This window comes from Physella acuta, unplaced genomic scaffold, assembly GCF_028476545.2.
Source record: "Physella acuta isolate Inbredline_101_S28 unplaced genomic scaffold, ASM2847654v3 ptg000286l, whole genome shotgun sequence".
NCBI classification, from domain to species: Eukaryota; Metazoa; Mollusca; class Gastropoda; family Physidae; genus Physella; species Physella acuta.
Genome location: NW_026731805.1, coordinates 14,963 through 39,254, shown reverse-complemented (window position 1 = coordinate 39,254; position 24,292 = coordinate 14,963). Strand labels below are relative to the sequence as shown.

Below are 24,292 nucleotides of genomic sequence, written 5' to 3'. Positions count from 1 at the left end.
GCTAAAATTAATAACAGCCTGTCTATAAAGCTTACATTAATTGCTGCCTGTCTATAAAGCTTAAATTAATAACAGTCTGTCTTTAAAGATTTAATTAATTACAGCCTGTTTCCAAAACCAGCCACAACATTTTAAACACCATTAACATGACCAACAGACATTTTTTATGTATACATATTGTTTATTCAACCACATAATATATTTTGGAATGTAAATTTACAAGGCAAGTGAAATTATGGAATATATTAAAACAATACTATCAGGGAAGTTAAGGCATATTTTTTAAACATGGTCTAAGGGAGGTAATATAATTCTAAGGGATTACATTGTTTAAATGAAAGTAAAAAACAATTCTATTTTTCCATTTACAGTACCCAACTGAAAAAAAAAAATTTTTAATCTAAGTTACAGAAACTATTGCTTTGTTAAATATACTCTATACATTAACTTATGCAAAAGGTTTTCAGACATTATGAAGGGATGAATAACCAAAACAACAGTAGAGGATAATAAGATAAACCCACAATAAATAATCTTTTTAAAATGCTCAATTTTGGACGGAATGCTAAATACTTACCAACGGTAAAAAAAACAATGCTACATAATATATTACATATGAGAGAATCTTACTGAGCACACATACACATATACAACAACCCTTATTCTCTGATACCTTAAAAAAAAATGTCTGTAATTATTGACTACTCTCCCTTGGTTCAAGAGAAAATGGATTCACTGACTCTCAGCTTATGTTTACGTCTATGTAAGAAATGGACGAGTAGTGTAATACTGTACAGGTAAGTGGAGGGAGAGAGTTCAAATCTTGGGACACAAAACTAGTTTGTTTTCTGTTGTGAGGTCAGTTCTCATATTGGTGTCTTCAGAATTAGGTCAGTAGTCTGTAATTAGGTCAGTCTTTATTCTGGTGCATTAATAATTAGGTCGGTCCTAATTTTGATGTGTTCATAATTAGGTCAGTCTTCATCTAGGTGTGTTCATAATTAGGTCAGTCCTCTCGTCAAATTTCTGCAGCAATAGTTTGACCAGTGGCCGAACAAAATCATCCTGGGTTAAGAAAAAGAAAAGCCAAGTGCTAACATGGGTTAGCCAAAAGTTTGTCTTATGTTTTTAAGGAAACAATATAACAATATTAGACCAACATTAACATAACAATATTAGACCAACATTAAAATAACAATGTACATACCCCACTATTTAGTATTTTTTCACATTTTCTCAGCCATCTTTTGTCCATTTTTTTACCATCTACTGTCAGTGACTTCTGTATAAAAACAAAACATCCTAATTATAATTAATTTAATTTTTCCTACAATTAGGTAGGATCAACTTCGCCTCATTTATGGTTCAACAATTAAAAAACAAAAATAAAATTTTCTGATTCTCCTAAACTGATTTTAAAAAGCAACTATATGAACAAACTTTTGTGACAAACAAAAACACAAATAAAGCTATTATAAGGAATGTTTTTAAATGTCCCTAGCACCCCTCTAAACTAAAGCTCAGTAGATGGAAGGACAAAATGTCCTTAGCACCCTCTACACTAGAGCTCAATAAAGAACAAAATGTCCCTAGCAACCCTCTACACTAGAGCTCAGTAAAGAACAAAATGTCCCTAGCACCCCTCTACACTAGAGCTCAATAAAGAACAAAATGTCCCTAGCAGCCTCTACACAACAGCTCAGTAAAGAACAAAATGTCCCTAGAATGCTCTACACTAGAGCTCAGTAAAGAACAAAATGTCCCTAGCAACCTCTACACTAGAGCTCAGTAAAGAACAAAATGTCCCTACAACCCTCTACACTAGACCTCAGTAAAGAACAAAATGTCCCTAGCACCCCTCTACACTGACCAGACTTTCCATGTCCCCATCAGCACTCATAATGTCCTCCAGATCTGACTGACTGAGGTTCAGAATGTCCTTAGCCTTGTCCTGTGCCCTCTGCAGTGAGAGGTCCTCTTCCCTCTTGCTGCGCTCATGTGCTAGCAGGGACTCTGTCAGCTGGGAGCGAGCTTGTTCTGTCCTGCCCAGGATTTCAGTGGCTAGAATCTGAAGAACAAGAACATACACAGGTGAGACAACTCTCTAGATGACAAGAACATACAAAGGTGGGACAATGCTTTATATAACAATAAAAATAAAACAATGAGACAAAAAAAATTAGAAAATCTAAATAGCAACCAAAGGGAAAAAGGTGAGACAATAGTTCTACACTAGATAACTTTAGAAAATTCATTAAAAACTAAAGAATCCATTAACGGTTGGTTTTTGTTTTTTTTTTGTTGTTGTTACTTTAATTTATCTAGTTTTTCTAACAGCTAATTATAATCTCCTTTGTTTGATTATGTATATACTGTAATGTGCACAGTAAGGGTTGTTTCAGTAAGCAAATTGTATGTATTAACTTTTCTGAACATCCCACACTAATATTTCAAAAAGTCACTATATGAAGGAACTTTTCTGACCAAATAAAAACACCAATAAAGCCATTATATGAATACAATATTCTGAAAAAGAAAGAAACATAATTGTGGCCACATTGGAACCAACTTATCTGACCAAAAAACCCACAAAGAAAGCCACCATAAGTGAGAACTTTTTCTAAACCTGAACATGCCCAATCTGAACAAAACAAAGCACCTTAATTGTGGTCTGGAACTGTAAAATTCTGGACTGTGCTGCAGCCAGCTTTTCTCTAGCTGCGTCTATGGCTGACTCGGACTGCGAGGCCAGGCCGTGTAGCTGCTGCTGGGCTGATGACTCCAGGTCAGACAGGGCTGTCTCTAGCGCTGCACAGCGATTGGTTGCTTCTGTCAGTTGTTTTGACTGGTAAAAGACAGTACAGTATTAAGACACATCTATGTTAAGCCAAAAATAAAACAAATATTTCGTGGAGAAATATTTTAGTTGATTATCAGATAACCTTTAAAATCTTTTTGTGATTTACGTATGGTGTGTTGCTTCAAAAAAATTTTGTACCCCCTCTCAGACCAGATAGTCTTTCTTCATTCTTTATTTTAGTGTTGGAAGGGATCCAACACAATTAAGTATACAAGTCAACTGGTTATGTGCCATTGAGGCCATTGACTCAGATTTCAGCCTTTTCTTTTTGGATTTGCTTCCATAGCCTTTTTCCAACTAAAAACAAACTACAAGGCAGCAGTTGTTTAATTTTGGAGTTGTCTCTCCTAGAACAGTGGCTGTCCGCAGCTAACGAGCCTCATCTGCCCGAGGGTTCGAACTCAAGACTTTTGGGTTTAGCAACCATAAGCTTTACCGACTCAACCATGCCGACCCAGACCAGATAGTCCAGATGGCAGATAAAGTAGAGTTCACCCGTTTCCATGAACTCAGCATAGTAAAGGAATAGTGAGGTAAGCACTAAGCCAAACCACCTTTACTTTCTCTGACTAGAATCAGGTATCTGACAGATCTGGGTAGACTCTGGAATATCCTTTGTATCCAACAAGTCAATTCAACTAAAGCCTTTCAGGTTTTTAATAATGAAGGGGATTATATGGTAGGGTGGTAGAGCGAAGGACTGCTAAGTCAAAATCTTCACGTTTGGATCCGGGCTAGAGCCAGTCACATTTCTGAGTCCACTCACCTATGGGCACCCGATTCACATGAGGGAAAGTAAAGATCTCTGGGCATAGAACTCACCACACTAACCGTATAGGCCTAAAGGTCAAGGTCACAGAACTACATGAACTCTACTTCATGGACTGCCAGGTATGAAAGGGTATCTGCCTCACATACCTTAATTACTGTACCGTTCTTTCATACAGTCCCCCACAACCAATGTAAACACCACATTCTTTCATAGTGTCCCCCACAACCAATGTAAACACCTCAAACAACTTGTATAAAACTTCTCTTACTTTAAGATCAAGCTCACGTGAGGTCTTGTGTAGTTTTTCTTCAAGTGTTTTTTTCTCTTTTGTTACCAGACCCAGTCTTTTCCTCAGTGACTCAATCTGTTGAGTGAATCATCTGTTACATTTGTTCAACTTTATAAACAGTACATTTGCTGTCAATTATTTCAACCATTACATTTTCAAGAAAAAACATGGAACATTTGAAAACATGAAACTGAGAGGAACTAAAATAATTTAAAAGAACCGCAGATCACAAAAAGTAGGTGTGATAGAGTACACCTAATGATATTTAATACTTTCAAAAATGACATTTCAATTCTCCTTTATTGTAGTTTTATTTCACATGAGAGTCATCTCACCTGAACTTTATTCTTATTGTTGGTGTCAGTCAACAACTTGATCTATGTCTCAAGACCCCCCCCCCCCGCCAACTTCACCCTCCACCACACTTGTGTGTTACCTCACCTGAACTTTATTCTTATTGTTGGTATCAGTCAACAATTTGACCTTTGTCTCAAGACCCCCCCCCCCCCCAACAACCCCACCCTCCACCACACCTGTGTATTACCTCACCTGAACTTTATTCTTATTGTTGGTGTCAGTCAACAACTTGATCTTTGTCTCTAGTTCCTCCTGTATGTATCACAAGCATCAAAGTTATATTGATACAAGTATTACAAAAATAATTCATACCTCAAAAATTATAGTAATATAACTGCCACATAATAATTGCCATTACATTATGTTGTGGTGCACATCACCAAAAAAAATCATGAAACATGACAAAGATCTGAACCACCCATCCTAACTGAACACTAAAGATATGAACCATGCACCCCATTGAACCCCAAAGATGTGAACTACCCATCCCACTGAACCCCAAAGGTGTGAATCATGCACCCCATTGAACCCCAAGGATGTGAACCACCTACCCATAAACCACCCACCCCAGTAAACCCCAAAAATGTGAACCACTCCCCCAGTGAACCCCACAAACAATGTGAACCACCCACTCCAATGAACCCCACAATGTGAACCACCCACCCCAGTGAACCCCACAATGTGAACCACCCACCCCAGTGAACCCCACAAACAATGTGAACCACCCACCCCAGTGAACCCCACAATGTGAACCACTCACCCCAGTGAACCCCACAAACAATGTGAACCACCCACCCTAATGAACCCCAAAGATGTGAACCACTCCCCCAGTGAACCCTAAAGATGTGAACCACCCACCCCAGTAAACCCCAAAAATGTGAACCACTCCCCCAGTGAACCCCACAAACAATGTGAACCACCCACTCCAGTGAACCCCACAATGTGAACCACCCACCCCAGTGAACCCCACACTGTGAACCACCCACTCCAGTGAACCCCACAAACAATGTGAACCACCCACCCCAGTGAACCCCACAATGTGAACCACCCACCCCAGTGAACCCCACAAACAATGTGAACCACCCACCCTAATGAACCCCAAAGATGTGAACCACTCCCCCAGTGAACCCTAAAGATGTGAACCACCCACCACATTATCCGCCTCAGACTTGCTGACCTCCTGCACATGTTTAAGCTTGACCTTCTGGCTCTCCAGCAGCACCCTCTTCTGGTTGTTGTCTCTCTCCAGGTGGTTGACCCTGGTCAGTTCAAGGTCAACGTTAGCCAAACAAAGGAAAATAATTTTCAACCTACTCACATTACCTTTTGAATCTCATAAACTTTCTTATTAAACCCAAGATAAGTGGTATCAAAATTTAAGGCCAAGTTGTAAAACAAAAATTAAAAAAAATGCTGACTTTTCTTGGAGAGTTCTGATCTGATCCTGCAGACTGTCATTGTCTGTTTTTAGGGTTTTCATGGCAGAAGATTGGCGGGAGGCCTCACTAGCAGCAACCTGAAACACAACCACCACAAATTTCTTAAATCACAACCATAAAAAAAAATTTAAAGCACAACCACAATCAATTCCCTAAAACACAACTATCACACATTTCTTAAAACACAACCATCACAAATTTCTTAAAACACAACCATCACAAATTTCTTAAAACACAACTATCACACATTTCTTAAAACACAACCATCACAAATTTCTTAAAACACAACCATCACAAATTTCTTAAAACACAACCATCACAAATATCTTAAAACACAACCACCACCAATTTAAAAAAAAAACACAACCACCACAAATTTCTTAAAACACAACCATCACAAATTTCTTAAAACACAACCATCACAAATTTCTTAAAACACAACCATCACAAATTTCTTAAAACACAACCACCACCAATTTAAAAAAAAACACAACCACCACAAATTTCTTAAAACACAACCATCACAAATTTCTTAAAACACAACCATCACAAATTTCTTAAAACATAATCATCACAAATTTCTTAAAACATAACCATCACAAATTTCTTAAAACATAATCATCACAAATTTCTTCAAACACAACCATCACCAATTTCCTAGAACACAAGCATAATAAAAATCCTGAAACACAGTGCTTGATTAAATAAAAGAAGTTAGGGTCTAGTACTAATCTGTGGCAAGATTTCTTATTTTATGTGGGGGTGGTGGTGGAGAAAGGAGGGGGGAGGGGAAATATCTTTTAAAATGTTTCCACAATGCTCACATAGAAATACAACATAATTTTTCGAACCCCTATTCCACCTAGCTGCCTACGCTACTAATATTTTCTACATTTTTTGTTTATCTCAACTGACTTCTTAGATGTCAATTTACTAACCTACTGCCTTTAAATTAATTAAAAACAAATCCCTACTTTAAGTTTGCTAACCTACTGCCTTTAAATTAATTAAAAACAAACCCCTACTTTAAGTTTGCTAACCTACTGCCTTTAAATTAATTAAAAGCAAACCTTACTTTAAGTTTGTTAACCTATTGCCTTTAAATTAATTAAAAACAAATCCCTACTTTAAGTTTGCCAACCTACTGCCTTTAAATTAATTAAAAGCAAACTTTACTTTAAGTTTGCTAACCTACTGCCATTTAATTAGTTAAAAACAAATCCCTACTTTAAGTTTGCTAACCTACTGCCATTTAATTAGTTAAAAACAAATCTCTACTGTAACTTTGCTAACCTACTGCCATTTAATTAGTTAAAAACAAATCTCTACTGTAACTTTGCTAACCTACTGCCTTTAAATTAATTAAAAACAAATCCTTACTTTAAGTTTGGCTTCCAGAACTTTCATCTCGTGCCCATCATTGTCTGACTTTGTGTCTTTTTTTTCTGCTGTCAGCTGTTCTTCCACAGCCTGTTTCTCCTTCTGTAGTTTCTCTAAGTCGGTTTGAAGTTTCTGTGCATGGAAATCATACAATCAAGTTTTTCATAGTTTTGCTGTCATTTCAAGGTTTCTCTTGCAAACACATTTCCCTTAACTATGAAATTTTTGTTAAGTTTTGGATCACTAAACTAATACTTATCAGCTCATTTGTTGTTGTTTTTTTTTTGAGGTGTGTGTGTACCTGGTAAAACTCATATGACTTTACCCAATGTAGTTGAGGTACTCACTAGAGCTGAGTCAGCTCCAGTGATATTTAAGAAAAGACAAAGGAAACACAACTGAAGATTTCAGGCTAGCCATTCCCTGATACAGCTTGATGTATTGACATAAAGTTTTCTTCACACAATGCAGTATGGCTGCTTTATTTGTGTAGACACATTTTTCTATTGCTTCTAGACTAAGTGACACAACTTAATCTTCCCTCCCCAAATACTGTCAGGTTTAGATAAAAATCAGGAGAACAGCCCACATTAACAATTAGGTCTATTTATTTCCAGGAAAGATACAAAACTCTTCAAACACTTTCTTATCACTTTTTAAAAACAAATCTTTTAAATAAAATATAGAAAAGAATAAAGAAATAGATACTGAGCAAGCTATTTCGATTAGTTCAGTTAAAAATAATCATTTTCAAAAAATAATTACAGAAAATCTCCAAAAATGAAATTATGAATGATTCTGGCTAAAAACTAGAGCAAATTGTTCTGATTATCTCCCCTTAAAGAATTTTTTTTTTTTAATAGTTAAAAAATTAAAGAAAAATGTTAATTTCTACAAACTTGAGCAAGTTGTTTTGATGCCTTCAGTCTCCCGGACATGGAAACTAAGTCACTCTGTAGTCTGGAAACAGTTTCCTGCAGGGTCTCCTCCGCCTGCACCGCCAGCATCTTAGCATTCTTCAACACGGTCACCTGGGTCACCAGATGTGTGATGCGTTGTTTCAGGGTGGCCATTTGTCTGGACTCCACAGCTCTCTTAGCCCTGCGGTTGGCAGCCACAGCATAGCTGGCGTGGTGGAGGGTTGGCGGATGTTGTGGGTTGGCTGCTTGCGTTCTTGATGGCCTCAGGGTGGGGGAGAGGAAGGAGATGGGGGAGGTGGCGAATTCTCTTCTACCCACTGGAAAAGATGTCAAAGGTCATTTTAAAGCAAATCTACATTGAATATATGAATATACAAATTTTAGGTTGGCGATGACGAATTTTCCTATACCCACTAAAACATAATATTAAAAAAGACCTCAGTTTTTAAATGTTATAGTCATTTTTAAGAAGATCTTCATCAAATTTTTAAAAGTTGGAAGTAAGTTTTTAATAAATCTTATATTAACACAGAAAAATAAACAGAATCATATTAACATGTATATTGCTTGTGCAATAGGTAAAGTTGTAAGTAAATTATTTTTCTGCTCTTATACAAATGTCAGCAGTGAAAAATAAATTGTTTTGTCCTATCAGCATTGCTATTGACATCAGACTTAAGTTAGGTATCAAGGATGGTATCATGATTATGATTAGGATTATGGCTACGGTTAAGGTATTCTAGCAAAATTAGCTTGGAGATTACCATGTAAAGGACAAGTTTAATTATTTTCATATATGTAATTTGTTTCTCACTGACTAACAAAAAACTGCCCACAGAACCTGCCTACATGTGATGTTTGAGAAAAGAATTCAATGAGAATTCTAACCTACCGTGGCCCTCTGTAACACAGCTGATAGATTCATTTAATTTATTTCTCACTGACTAACAAAACACCACCCACAAAACTTGCCTGCATGTGATGTTTGAGAAAAGAATTCAATGAGAATTCTAACATACCATGGCCCTCTGTGACACAGCTGGTAGATTCATTTAATTTAATTCTCAATGACTAACAAAAAACTGCCCACAAAACTTGCCTACGTGTGATGTTTGAGAAAAGAATTCAATGTGAATTCTAACATACCATGGCCCTCTGTGACACGGCTAGTAGACCTGGACCTATGGGTGGTCAGCCTCTCTGGTGAGGTACTTTGGTCTGAACACTGGGCAGGGGGGCGATGGGTGGGGACTCGATGAGACTAAGGAACAAAAAAAATTGTATACATAATAAAATTTGATAAAACATAATACATATTTAAAAAAAACAAATCAATTTTAATCATCTAAGTAAAGATTGCTCTTAAGACCTAGCAATACATTTAGCAGGTAAAGTAGAGTTCATATGTTTCTCGACCTTGGCATAAGAAGGGATGTTAAAGTCAGCACTACACCCAGTTGCCTTTTTTCTCCAACGTAAGTCAGGTACCCATCAGAGCTGAGTGGACTCAGGGACATCCTGCAGTCACAAGTTCAAATTGAGATCCAAACTTTCAATCTAGCAGTCAAACGCTATTCGACCACATGGTCCCAGTATTTTGTTTTATCTAACTGCTTTTAAAAATCAATTCCAAATTTACATTTAATTTTACATCCTATTAAAATGCAAAATAAAATACCAAACACTATATTTAGCCTAGCTTCTTATTTTACCTTGTTTTTCTTTTTCTGATCGTCACCAACTTGGGCAGGTTTTTTAGACTTTCTGGCCGAAAATCTCAAAGTTTGGTTCAGATCAGCCGATCCAGTCTCCTGTTCACTACACAATGAAATAATGTGTTCAAGCAATTATTTCATGAGCATTAACAAATGATTGAGCTGTAATTAAATTTTTAACACTGGTTTTTTTTTTATATATATATATACTGAAAATTTAAACTAGCCTTAGCAAGGTTTACAAATGACTTCTGACCTTTCACTTTCAACCTCTTCCCATTCTTCATCATTGTAAAGTGGGGTGACCCCGTCATTTTTGTACTGCAAAATGTTAGAGTGTGCAATGTTATCACAAAAAAAGGTACTTTATTGAAGCTGTTCATCCTGTAACATCAAAACTATTCAGGCTACACACCCCCCTTTTTCCCCTCACTTAATGAGGTTTGGTAAGTAATGCTTATATCTATACCTGGGTTCCCAAAAAAAACTGCGCAAACAGAAGAATGCGCAAATACAAAATTAATTTTGCTAATACACATCAATTTCATCATATTTTTTTTATGTGCTATAATATACATGTGGTGATTGTTAGCCAGTTTCTATAAATGCTCAATTTACAAAAGCTAAAAATGCCCTTGCACACTTTTTTGTGCAGTTTTTCATGTTCAGTTTTCCCTTGCAAGTTTTTCCAGTCACCCTATACCTGCTGAGGACAAAATTACACTTTAAAAAAATAAAAACCTTTGTAGGTGACGCCTCTCTTGATTTTCTCTTCACAGCCAAACTGGCAACAACAGAGCTGGCTAAAGCAGAGGAGTCTTCATCCAATGTGCTTCTCTTCATGGTGTGGCTGGCGGCCATTTCTTGCTCCAACTCTTCAAGCTTGCGGTTTGCACTAAACACAGAAACATGTAGTATACTAATTAGTTTCAAATAGACAATATTTCTGTCACAATGAAAGTAACTAGATGTGGTACAAAGTTAATGTAAGTAAAGTAAAGTACACTTTCAAATCTGACAGTTTATGGAGCAAGCGAAGTAGAGTTCAACTGTTTCAGTGACCTCAGCATATGAAGAGATAGTGTGGTCAGCACTATGCCCAGCCGCTTTTACTTTCCCTAACGCGAGTTAGGTACCCATCAGAGCTGGATGGACTCAGGGACGGTCTACTGACTTGAACCCGGATTCAAACTCAAGACTTTCAGGCTAGAAGTCTAGTGCACTACCACTAGGCCACTCCGTTTTAAATGTCCCTATAGACAACAACATGTCTGTGTACCTTACCCTGAATACGGCACGTATTCAACAAAAAGTTACACTAGATGTCCTTCAATAGAACCCACATGTACGTGTACCTTACTCTGAATATGGCACATATTCAACAAAAAGTTACACAAGATGTCCTTCAATAGAACCCACATGTACGTGTACATTACCCTGAATATGGCACATGTTCAACAAAAAGCTACAAAAGATTTCCTTCAATAGAACCCACATGTACGTGTACCTTACCCTGAATACGGCACATATTCAACAAAAAGCTACACAAGATGTCCTTCAATAGAACCCACATGTACGTGTACCTTACGCAGAATACAGCACATATTCAACAAAAACTTACACTAGATGTCCTTAAATAGAACCCACTTGTATGTGTACCTTACCCTGAATACGGCACATATTTAACAAAAGGTTACACTTCAATAGAACCCACATGTCTGTGTACCTTACCTTGAATATGGCACATATTCAACAAAAAGCTACACAAGATGTCCTTAAATAGGATAACATACCTCTGTAGCTTGTGTTTGACATCAGCCAGTTCCATCCTGTAGGTGGAGGCATCCTGCTGGACATTCACCAGCTGAGACATCAGTTTACTGGGGACAGGAAAATAAATGGTTTACAGTAAAACTAAGAGGGATCAGAAGTTTACTGGGGACAGGAAAATAAATGGTTTACAGTAAAACTAAGAGGGATCAGAAGTTTACTGGGGACAGGAAAATAAATGGTTTACAGTAAAACCAGCTGGGACATGAGTTTACTGAGGGCAGTAAAATAAATGGTTTACAGTAAAACCAGCTAGGATATTAGTTTACTGGGGACAGGAAAATAAATGGTTTACAAATAAACTCATTGGGATGATGAGTTTATTGGGGATAGTAAAATAAATGGTTTACAGTAAAACTAAGTGGGATCAGCAGTTTACTGGGGCTGGGGACAATAAAATAATGGTTTACAGTAAAACAAGCAAGGATATTAGTTTACTGTGGACAGTAAAATAAATGGTTTACAGTAAAACTAAGTAGGATTAGGAGTTAACTCATCATCTTTATCAATTCGTGCCCTAGACACATAGGGCAGATGAAGTAGAGTCCATTTGTTTCAATGACCTCAGCATACAAGGAGATAGTATGCCCAGCAGCCATTGTTTCCTTAACATGAGTCAAGTATTTAGGAGTTAGCTGGTCACAGTAAAAAAAATGGTTTATGGTACAAATCATTGTAAACAAGAATTTTGTACAGACAGATCTCACAATATTCTTTTCTTTAAAAAATAAAGCTAAGAACATAAACAGAAAAAGTTACTACTACTTTTTACATAAAAATAGAACTACAGTCATAAATTCATAAATTAATATTTTAATTATTAATACTAGTTTTTTAAGTTCATATATTAAGACAAAACCAATTAATCAAATTATGTATAAAATATAATTTTAACAAAATTATTTTAGATCTACCTTTTCTCCTGCACCAGATCGTCACGCTGGGCAACAGAGTTTAGCAAATCTCTTTCTAGTTTCTCTACAAGAACAGATTTATTCTGAACCTGATCACAAAAGTAATAATACAAATAAGATGTAGTGAATATAAAAATCAAAAGATAGAGGTTTAAAATATTATAGGTGATGAAATCTATAAGGGATAATAAATTTTTACATTTGAATGAGTGAAAGAAAAAAATTTAAAAATAAACTTAGAATCTGTACTGAATTTTTACATTTACAAAGAATTTTAATGGACTTATAACTTTGAGAGTATAAAATATTTTTTAAAATTTATATTTATATAGCAAAGATAAAGACCTAGGGTTAACATTTTAAGTATAAATATATTTTAATTTTTTTTAATTTTAATAAAGAACTTTATTTTCATTTAAATTAGCATTATTAAGATACCTGAGATTTCAGCAAAGACACCTGTTTTTCTGTTTCTAGAAGATTCCTGTTTTCTCTGGTTTGTCTCCTAAGTTGGAACTCAAAGTCTATAATTTGAAAATATTAATTATTTTGTCTGTTAGATTTCTTTACATTTTTGTAAACAAATATCTCGGGCATGGCTTAACAACCCAAGTCTCACCTTTACTAGCTTCACTTCTCTTTGTACCTACAGATAGTCAAGTCCCTCTGTCTACATCAAATGATATCATGACTACATGTGAGTAAAGTAGTGAAGCCCCCCTTTCAGACCTAACTATCCATAGAGCAGATAAAGTAAAGTTCATATGTTTCTTGACCTCATCATATAAGGGATTGGTGTGGTCAATACTCTGCCCAGCGATATTTAGATAACCAAATATGAGTCAATGGGACGGAGTGGTCTTGCGGTAGAGAGCTGGACTGCTAACCCGTAAGTCTCGAGTTCGAATCCGCGTTCTAGTCAGAAGACCGTCCTTGAGTCCACCCAACTCTGATGGATACCTAACTCACGTTAGGGAAAGTAAAGGTGGCTGGGCACAGTGCTGACCACACTATCTCTTCATATGCCAAGGTCAGAGAAACAAGTGAACTCTACTTCACTTACCCCATAGACCGTCAGGTTTGAAAGGGAAACTTTACTTTACTTAAATATGGGTCAGGTGCCCATCAGAGCTGTTTGGACTCAGAGACTTCTTACATTCTTACCGACCAAGATCCGAACATGAGATATTCTGGTTAACAGTTATGTGTTCTACCCCTCAACCAAGTCGTTCTTGTGACTACATGCATGCTCTAGCTGTTAATAAGATGGTGTACCTTCTTTCTGTCCCTGTAGAGCCACCTTAAGTTCATGTATGGTGGCATCATCCTGGGCTGTCTGCACCCTCAGTAGGTCTACTTCCTCTTGGAGTGACAGTCTAAGGGAGGTAACACATTTATTTTAATATAATACATTTTTAGTTAAATAATAACCTTAAATATATAAAAATTTCAAAATAAACTTAGTATCTACACTGAATTTTTTACAACTACTAAGCATTTTTATAGAGTTGCACAAAATGTGCTTTATAATCCTCATTAAAATTTTGTGAGTATTTAAAATATTTTTTTTAATTAAAAATTATGCAGCAATGATGAAGACTCAGAAGAACTAGGGTTGAGGCAAGTTATCAATTTTCATTGCCATATTTTAGTAAGGCACTGATATTCTGTTACAATGAAAAACTTTAGTAATTACTCATTCACAAGGGGTCCACATGAATAATGATAATGATGATTTATTATTACTAAACAGTTACACAAGATTAAAGACAAATGTAAACAACATGTTAATTATTGCTAGGTAATTAAATGTAACGAACTTGTCCACTTGCAAGCTCCTGTTCTCATTCTTAAAGTAGGTCAGCTCATTCCACACGGCATCACTGTTTTCTTTCTGAAGTGACCTGGGATCAGCTCGTTTAATTTTCTTAGCTTTTGGTTTACTGAAAGAATACAAAGCCAAAACGTTCATGTTGAAAGTAGCATTACACTGGGGCTTACTCATTTTTTAAATGACTTGTAAATGTTTATTTTGTACATGCGTAAATTGTTTGTAGAGAAACTGGTGTTTAAAAGTTTTAATTAAAAGTTTACAAAACTGATTTTAATAGGCAAATAATTTATAAAAACGTATTTCAAAATTATAAGCAAAATTTATATTTTAAAGATTGTATATTATTTTATTAATAATTTTTTAATATGGATTTCAAATGTTAAAATTATTTTAAAGTGAATTTTAAAAAGTGCAAAAAAAAAACCAGTTAAAATTTATTTTTAAAAAAGAAATTATAAGTAAAAGTGATTTTTAAAAATTGTAGTTTTAGAAAGTGTAAATGAGTTGATTAAAAAGTGGTTTTAAACCAGAATAAATTACAATATAAGTTGTGAACAAAAAGACAGTCAAGAGTTGACCAACCTGCCAAACTCTAAAGCCTTCATTTCTTCCCTGGCCAGACGGTAGCTAGCCTGAAGGTTCTCATATCTCTTTATCCTGTTGTCATGTGCCTTTCTTATCTCTTCCAACTGACGCGTCTGAAATTTAAAACAAAACAAAAATTTTGATTGTACTGATCAAATTTTTTTTTAACTTAAATAAATTTTTAAATATCCAATTACCTTGATGTGTTATTTTTATTGTTTCTTTATTTTATGTAGGAGAGGGTATTAAAACTTTTTATTATTCACCTTAGCCACAGCTATGAAATAACAATTCTCGTGTGTAAAGTTATGCTAGTTGTACCTTTACTGAGTGGTATAAATATAAGTGATTCTAGTTATATGACAGTTTCTGCATGGAGTTAATAAAAAAAAATGTTTGCCCTCTGTTGCTGTTTTACCTTTAAGGATAATTCCTTTTGCAGCTGCTCGACTTTTCTCACATCAAACAACTCCAGCCTGGGTTCCACATCTTGAGTGGGAGGAGACAGTGACCTTGGCCTCAATACACAGTGACTGCCTGGGACTTTCCCTTCCAGGTCTTGACTTCTGTTCAATGACCTGCTCAGATTTAATGTGTGTTAGTTATTTCATACAGATATTTGTGTAAGTCCTTGCTGTTATTAGTCCTTGATATCATATATGTTTAGTGGGTTGTTTTGTTTTTTTTTAATTTAAAAAAAAAAAAAAAAAAATTGTAGTAAAAAGGGAAGTAATTATTCTTTATATTCCTGAGTTACCTCCCTCTAGTCCTGGACCTAGGAGTAGCAGCTCCATTGATTGCATCAACTTCCTGGAATTTTTAAAGAAATAAAACATTACCCTTCATTTTAAATAAAATAATATGGTGGATTAAGAGTAACTTTTTTCAGCAAAAAATTAAATTCATTCATTCACATTACTTTAAAAAAAACAATTGAAGCCATGGCAATAGGGTTGCAAAGAATTATGTTAAAATTAAGATTTAAAAAGCTTAGCAAGATCTAAACAAAGCAGTCTACATCTAGTCTGCAGGTATCTGTCATTGAGGAAAAAAAAGTCTGTAGTATGTTCCAATTTCAATCACAGACAAAATCTTATTCAGCAACAGCCAGCACCAGCAATTGGTTTTAAGCCAGAAAGTAGAATCAATCATTGCATACATAATATTATCACATAGTCAAACTATCTGTCTATTGTCATTATCCCATCCCCTGATGCCCCATCCACATCCACCTAACTTGTACCTGCACAATGTCCAGGAAACTGCCCCCATACTCAGGTTGTCTTGTAGATGAGTTCCTATTTTCAGCTTGTCGACTGGTCAGTTCTTGTGAGTTCAGTGTAGATATGACATCATCTTTGTCCATAAGACTCTAAAAGAAATCATTTTTAATTCCCTTTTTACATATGTACAAAACCTCACATCTTTTAGGATAAATATTAACTTGTTTTGTTTTTTAAAGTTAGAGAATGTTTCTTTACATACCCCAATCAATGATTTTAAAACATAACAGACACTTATTTATCACCCCCCACCTTCTTTAGTTCCAGAACCTGTTGCCTCAGGTCAGCCTCTGTCCTCTTGGCTTGCTCGTACCTGGCATTGACGTCTGTAAACATCTGGAATCAGGTCAAGGTCAGGACATTTAAAACACATTGTCAAGTACATGTGTGTAAGTTGTGGTCAATTTAAAATTGTTCACAGGTTAAGAATAGGTCACAAATATTTAAATAAACTAGTGTAGTTACGGCTATAGTATAGGCACAATAAATATGGTGATGCGTGGCTAAAGACACAACAAATATGATGACTGCTGGCTATTAAAACAACAAATGTGATACCTGCTGTAAGGAAGTGCTCTCTAGTGTAAAGGCATCTTCTTGGTTCTTCATCACTGAAATAAATATAATTAAAAAATAAATTAAACCATTTCTTCTTCAATTGGAATAAAATATAGATACATGAAGCAGTATTAAATTTGTAAGGCTTTTTATTTTAATTTGGCACAGTATTTTACATAATATTAAATAATTGAATTCTATGTTTTGAGGGGCACCAAATTTAGAAATCAACATTAATCTGTATTTGATATTAAAAACATTTTTAGCAACCATGTAAAAATGCTGTTTATTTGTAATGCTATGCTTGGTTGTTTTCTCTATTTTCACGAGAGTTGAACCACTTTACACGACAGTGTATACAACTATCCTATGTACACAACCACCCTGTGTACACAACTATCACATGTACACAACTAAAATTTGTATTAAACTACCTTATCTACATAACTATCCTTTGTACACAGCTATCCTTTACACGACTATCATGTGTACACAACTTAACTATATACAGTTATCCTTTGTGCACAACTATTATGTGTACAGTTAAACTATGTTAACAGCTACCCTGTGTACACAACCACCCTATGTACACAACCATCCTGTACACACAACCATCCTGTGTACACACACAATTGACCCCCCACCACCTACTTTTCTGTGTGTCCTGCTGTAGAGACTGAAGCTGCCGTATGAGGTCAGCTTGTTGACCAGAGTGCTCGGTCAGCTGGTTGTGTGTCATCCAAAGCTCCTTCAGTTCCTTTCTGTAAACACAAAGATTATCATTCATGTTATTTCAAGACCAATTGCTTTCTGTAAACACAAAGATCATCATTCATGTTATTTCAAGACCAATAGCTTTATGTAAACACAAAGATAATCATTCATGTTATTTCAAGACCAATTGCTTTCTGTAAACACAAAGATCATCATTCATGTTATTTCAAGACCAATTTCTTTCTGTAAACACAAAGATCATCATTCATGTTATTTCAAGACCAATTCCTTTCTGTAAACACAAAGATCATCATTCATGTTATTTCAAGACCAATTGCTTTCTGTAAACACAGTTTATCATTCAATTATTTAGCACTAATCCCTTTCTATAGACACAAAAATCATCATTCATGATATTTCAAGACCAATAACTTTATGTAAGCACAATGTCTATTATTCAATTATTTCAACACTAATCCCTTTCTGTAAACACACAGCTTATAATTCAATTGTTATTTTAACATCACCTTATGCAACAGTCATTCAGTTTTAAAACTGATGAAATATGTGTCAAATTAAATTTCTCAATTGTGGTATAACTTAAACAGCATTTCCTTTTGTTTTCTACAATTATTTGTTAAAATTTCCTATTTAGTAATTTTAAAATTGCCATAAGAAGGATAATTATTCTGCCTTATATTGTTTGTTCAAATTTTTCCAGGCAGAATGTTAAAAATTACCTAATATTTTCAAGTTCCTGGTTCTTGAAATCTAAATCTCTGCGCTGTTGTGAATTTTGAGATTCATAGTGTGCCAATCTAGCAGATGAATCCTCAATCTGGTGAAGATAAAAAAAATCATTTTAATGACCAAACATTAATGTTGACTATATGAAATTATGTATGTTATATACAAAAATGCACAACTTGAAATGCCAAAGTATAATTTAGTTATTAAAAATTTAATATCCATCTTTGAAAAAAAAATGCTATGTAAAATTTGTTTTGCCAGCCATGTTGGCCATTGTAATAATATTAAATAACTATAAAATTTTATTACCTCCCTTACAAGATCTTGAAATTTCACCATTTTGTCTGTCACCTCTTTCTCTAAAGTCTTAAAAATACAATACAAATGTGTATTCATCATAATACTTTTGTATGAATATGAGCAGGTCTGAGTTATACCATATGTATCATGGGTTAGTAAATACGCTTACACTGCTAAAAAACAAGAAAAATCAGACCAACAGTTTACACATAAAACAAAAGATATTCATATTGTTCTATATACAATGACCCAAGCTACAAAAACAAAAAGAAAAAAATCTTACTCTGATTCTTTCTTCCAGAACTTTCTGCCTGTTAACTGCATGAGATTTTTCAGACTTGGAGATCTCAAGTTCAGAGGTCAGTCTTGATATCTTTCTACCAAGATCTGGAGAAAAAAAATTGGTTTATCAAATCATCTGACAAGATACATACATGACATCACATGATCAGGCTATTTTTAAACCCAAGTCTAAATTCTGAAAAAAATTATAATTGTATATCATATGATATATATAACTTTAAAATAATATTACAAATATAATTTCTTTATTTCCTTGAGCTAACTCAGCTCTAAATCATTCCTGGCATAAATTTTCAAGATAAAGAGGCAGCTGACCGCAGAAACTCTCAGAAGTATTGTAAAACAATCTTAAATTTTTAAATTTTCTATTTGTTCACCTTTGACCTGTGTGGCATATGTTAGACAGCCTGGTTGTTCAATTAGTATGTATGTTTTGTTTATTATAGTTTTGGTAATGTAGATACCTAATGTATGTTGAATTGTTACACATCTTCTTCTCTTCTTAATCCTGTTAGTGCCCAAGACACATGGGGCAGATGAAGTAGAGTTCATCTGATTCATAGACCTTGGCATATAAAGTGATAGTGTGGTCAGCACTATGCCCAGCCACCTTTGTTTCCCTAACATTAGTTAGGTACCCATTAAAGGTAGTGGACTAAGGGACATTCCACTGATTTGAACCCAGATTCGAATGCAAGACTCTCTGGTTAGCAGTATGGCTCTCTACCACTAGGCCACACCGTCCCTGATTTGTTACCCACACTTATGTACATATATATATATATATATATATATATATATATATATATATATACAGGGTTCGTACTGCTTTTTGAAAATGAAATTCCAGACTTTTTTCAGACATTTTCCAGACTTTTTTGGAAACATTCCAGACTTTAGACAGATAATGTGTTAGGGAATAATTTTTTTAAATGATGCACTATTTGTACTGTCATTATAATTACTTATACTAAATTGACATTTATTTTAGGCAATTGAGCTATATTCATAGTGAACTTTCTCTAGCCAAATTGACAGAAAATCATTTTTTCTAAGTTTGTCTACTCCACCCTACCTAAAATTTTAACAATAAAATAATTGATTAAAATGATGCAACTATTTTGTTTCCAACATTAGACTTATGTAATCAGTTCCTGATCTAATTGCTTATGTTTTCATTTGAACTATCATTAAAATGGTATTGCATAATAGTGAGTGTTAATTACTTTAAAGAATAATAATGTAATGTATTAATTTAGGTCTGCTCTTGTTAAGTAGCCTAAATAAATATAGGCTACTTGTAAAAAAAAATGTGGAGCAAAAAAAAAAAAAAACAACGCATATCATTCACTGTTTGTGCTTATAGTAATAGCTGAGAAACGGGTCTACAATTAAAAAAAAAATTGCCGGTATCCTCCTCCTCCCCCCCCCCCCCCCCCCCACAGACATGGTGAAGCGGTCACTGTGAGGTCATTGTAGTCTAGACTTCAGTATGCCTGTTTAATACGTCATAACATGAACTGTGCTGTGACTTATACCCCCTCCCCCACCCTACTTACCAAGCAGTACCAACTACGCACTTGGGGTCACGGTGAGTTCACACAAGTGACCGATGTTACAAGGAGAGGCGGGGTAGTCTAACTTTAATCGTCAGCATTTGCAAAGATTTCAAAAATAGTTTAATGGAAGGTGAATTAAAATTAAAGGGGTCATCCATTTATGACGTACACATGGAGGGGGGAAGGGGTCGGAAGATTTTGTGATTACATTCTAAAACAAACATAAAACGTGTATCTTGCGAGTAGAAAGTAAAATTAAGACGACTGTGCTGGTGTTTTAAAAACCATCGCACCATGTAAATAAAACACGGTATTTATATCTGCCCTAACATTATTACAAGAGCGTTTCGTCACACTTTATAAAACCCTCCTTCCGACTTTCCCGAGTGTGACGTCATTTATGGACGACTCCTAAATAAAAATAGTACCTCTTTGTTAAGCTGAAGCAAACAGAAATACAGGTATGAACCCAAGGAGGCCTTGCGACTTATTAATCTTATAAATGTTAATATTAATCCAAAGTAAGTGAGGGCGGGGGGGGGGGGGGATTGGGGAAAGAGGGGGGGGGGGCTAAAATCGGAAAAATTGTTGTAAGTCATAAACGGATGACGCCTTACAGACTGATACATTATATCTAAACTACCACTCATACATCTCCCCCATAATTTTTTGTTATGAATGCCTGCATGCAAACTCAAACGATGAAAAAATAGCGGGTAAAATCGAGAGCCTAACAATCATGATGGCGATCATTCTTTAATTAAAAGACAATTTTAAGTACTTGTAACACATTCACGCGGTCAGTCGTGCCACAAAATATCTTTTCCCTCCCTTCCCCTCTTCTCCCAATGACGTAGTAACTGAGCATCCGTCTTTTTTCTGCGAACCAGCGAAAAAACGTCACAGCACAGTGTAAACCCGCGCGATAGCGCGGGGAAAAAAAATGGAGTAAATTCACTTAAAAATAGCTTTTTTTTTTAAGTTGGAAAATATGGACTACGAAGTTTTGTTTCTAAAACTAGATTCCAGACTTTTTCCAGACTTTTAAAAAATCCTGCCCAAAAACTAACAATTTTCCAGACTTTTTTAAGTCTTAAATTCACTTTTCTAAATTCAAGACTTTTTCCAGACTTTCCAGACTGCGTACGAACCCTGTATATATATATATATATATATATATATATATATATATATATATATATATATATATATATATATATATATATATATATATATATATATATATATATATATATATATATATATATATATATACATTACCATATTTCTCTTTCTCAGCATCCTCTACAGTTTTTCTAAAGGTGTCCTCAAGGTGTTTTTCCTTGTTCACATCACTGCGAGCCTGAAAGGGTAAAGTTAACATAATTGTTAACAGTCAACTTGACACAATTGTTTGCAGTGAACCATTAATAAACATAGTTGTTAACACTACAGTGAAAGAGTTAAGCAAGCGGAGTTGTTAAATCCAAAAAGGTTAAGAGTGAAACATACAAAAAAGGAAACACAATTGTTAACAGGGAACCAATTGTTAACAGAGACACATTACAAAAAGTGAACACAATTGCTAACAGAGAGACAGATCAGAAAAAGTTAACACAATAGCTAACAGTGAAATATCAGAAAAGTGTTAACACAATTGTTAACAGAGATACATCAGAAAAAGTGAACAGAATTGTTAACAGTGAAATAACAGAAAAAGTGAACAGAATTGTTAACAGAGATACATCAGAAAAAGTGAACAGAATTGTTAACAGTGAAATAACAGAAAAAGTGAACAGAATTGTTAACAGAGACACATCTGAAAAAGTGAACAGAATTGTTAACCACCACGAGACAGATAAACAGCCGACAGCCAACAAGCCGACAATGGAGCGATAAGACCCTGATACAAACAGGTACATCTAGATACAGACACGCCCCTTCACACACAAAAACACAACATATAAATGGGAGCCGGGCAATCACTTCCGGTTGGTTGTGCATGTGGCCAGACCATCACAATCTTTTCTGGCACAACATTCACAGCAGTGAACCAAGTGCTGGGATCTTATTTATCTTCATTCCCCACCCCCTCACACACCCCCTTCCACACACCCACACACAACATTCACAGCAGTGAACCAAGTGCTAGGATCTTATTTATCTTCATTCCCCATCCCCTCACACACCCCTTCCACGCACCCACACACAACATTCACAGCAGTGAACCCAGTGCAGGGATCTTATTTATCTTCATTCCCCACCCCCTCACACACCCCTTCCACGCACCCACACACAACATTCACAGCAGTGAACCCAGTGCAGGGATCTTATTTATCTTCAGTCCCCACCCCCTCACACACCCCTTCCACGCACCCACACACAACATTCACAGCAGTGAAGCAAGTGCTGGGATCTTATTTATCTTCAGTCCCCACCCCATCACACACCCCTTCCACACACCCACACACAACATTCACAGCAGTGAAGCAAGTGCTGGGATATTATTTATCTTCATTCCCCACCCCCTCACACACACCACTTCCACACACCCACACACAACATCTGCTAGAATTTGCTTATAAAAATTGAATAGATATAGTCATTAGAAACTATCTTATCCGTCTTCCCAATGACGAGTAGTCCGTTATGGGTGAGTAGACGGAACGCAGGTAAAAAGGCTACGAATGGGGTTCTGTTTCCTTAGACTTGGACGAAAATTCGAACCGATTTATTAATAGAGAATGGTCGTTTACCAGGCAATCACTCTTTCCAGGCGAAACACGGACACCCAATAATCCACACCAAAATTGACACCCAATAATCCTCACCAAAAGTGACACCCAATAATCCTCAAAACTGTCACCCAATAATCGTAACCAACAACACCAACACCCAATAATCATCAGCAAAAAAGTGACACCCAATAATCCACACCAAGAGTGACACCCAATAATCCTCACCAAAAGTGACACCCAATAATCCTCACCAAAAGTGACACCCAATAATCCTCACCAAAAGTGACACCCAATAATCCTCACCAAAAGTGACACCCAATAATCTAAACCAAAATTAACACCAATAATCCTCACCAAAAATGACACCCAATAATCCACCCCAAAAGTGACACCCAATAATCCTCACCAAAAGTGACACTCAATAATCTTTGTCAAAACTGACACCCAATAATCCTCAACAAAATTGACACCCAATAATCCTCGCCAAAAGTGACCCCCTATAATCATCACCAACATAATAACAAAGGTTGCGTCTTTGTCACCGCGAAATAAAAATTTTAAAAATTTGATAGGATGAGACATCCCCGTAAAAAAAAAAACTAAAAAGCATTGTTTTTATTTTCACTAATTAATTAAAACCTTAATGAAACCAAACGATGCTTGTCCACTTAAAACACAATACCTCACCCACTCCTATCTCGGTAGTTCTTGTGTTGTTTCTTTTTTTTTTTTTTACTCTCATCCGAGTTGGATTGTTCCATTTTTCCTGTCTTCATCCGTGTAACAAGCAATTAACAAAAAAAAACCTTCGTTAACGAGGAGTGAGATCTAATTAAGTAAAATATTCATTACGAATATTAACGTGAGCAGTTTTTTTTGTATTTTGTCTCCCTTCTCTCGCCCCTGAACCGGACAGTTAAAAAAAAAATGTGTTTTGAAAGATGAGTAAACAATCAGGATTATCCTGACTCATTCCCGTCCTACCCGGCTGGCTTTTCATAACGACAAGCTTACGTCTTGCTAACCGCATCCCATCGATATAGACAAAGGACATTTACCCCCACCCCATCATCTTCCCCCCCCCATATTTCCATCGATGTAGACAATGGACATATACCCCCCCCTCTAATATTTCCATCTTTCTACCCCAACCCATCGATGTAGACAAACGACATATACCCCCCCCTTAAAA

At 35.6% G+C, this 24,292-nt stretch overlaps 1 protein-coding gene across 1 annotated transcript; it reads right to left on the bottom strand.

Moving 5' to 3' along the window:
- Window positions 1-192: 192 nt before the first annotated feature.
- On the bottom strand, window positions 193-22,390 carry LOC131939655 (centlein). The gene is made up of 31 exons (XM_059298110.1): window positions 22,349-22,390; window positions 21,644-21,725; window positions 18,784-18,887; window positions 18,510-18,566; window positions 18,191-18,288; window positions 17,388-17,497; window positions 16,737-16,789; window positions 16,431-16,514; window positions 16,139-16,267; window positions 15,653-15,705; window positions 15,314-15,473; window positions 14,893-15,008; window positions 14,297-14,419; window positions 13,752-13,852; window positions 12,915-13,000; window positions 12,477-12,565; window positions 11,526-11,612; window positions 10,474-10,627; window positions 9,989-10,053; window positions 9,730-9,835; window positions 9,164-9,278; window positions 7,997-8,334; window positions 7,098-7,229; window positions 5,697-5,794; window positions 5,429-5,537; window positions 4,471-4,530; window positions 3,901-3,996; window positions 2,660-2,845; window positions 1,871-2,068; window positions 1,208-1,282; window positions 193-1,065 (listed from the first exon to the last, which is right to left on the bottom strand). The coding sequence occupies exons 1-31, from the start codon at window positions 22,364-22,366 to the stop codon at window positions 982-984; spliced, it is 3,366 nt and encodes a 1,121-aa protein (XP_059154093.1). The 5' UTR covers window positions 22,367-22,390; the 3' UTR covers window positions 193-981.
- Window positions 22,391-24,292: the final 1,902 nt, after the last annotated feature.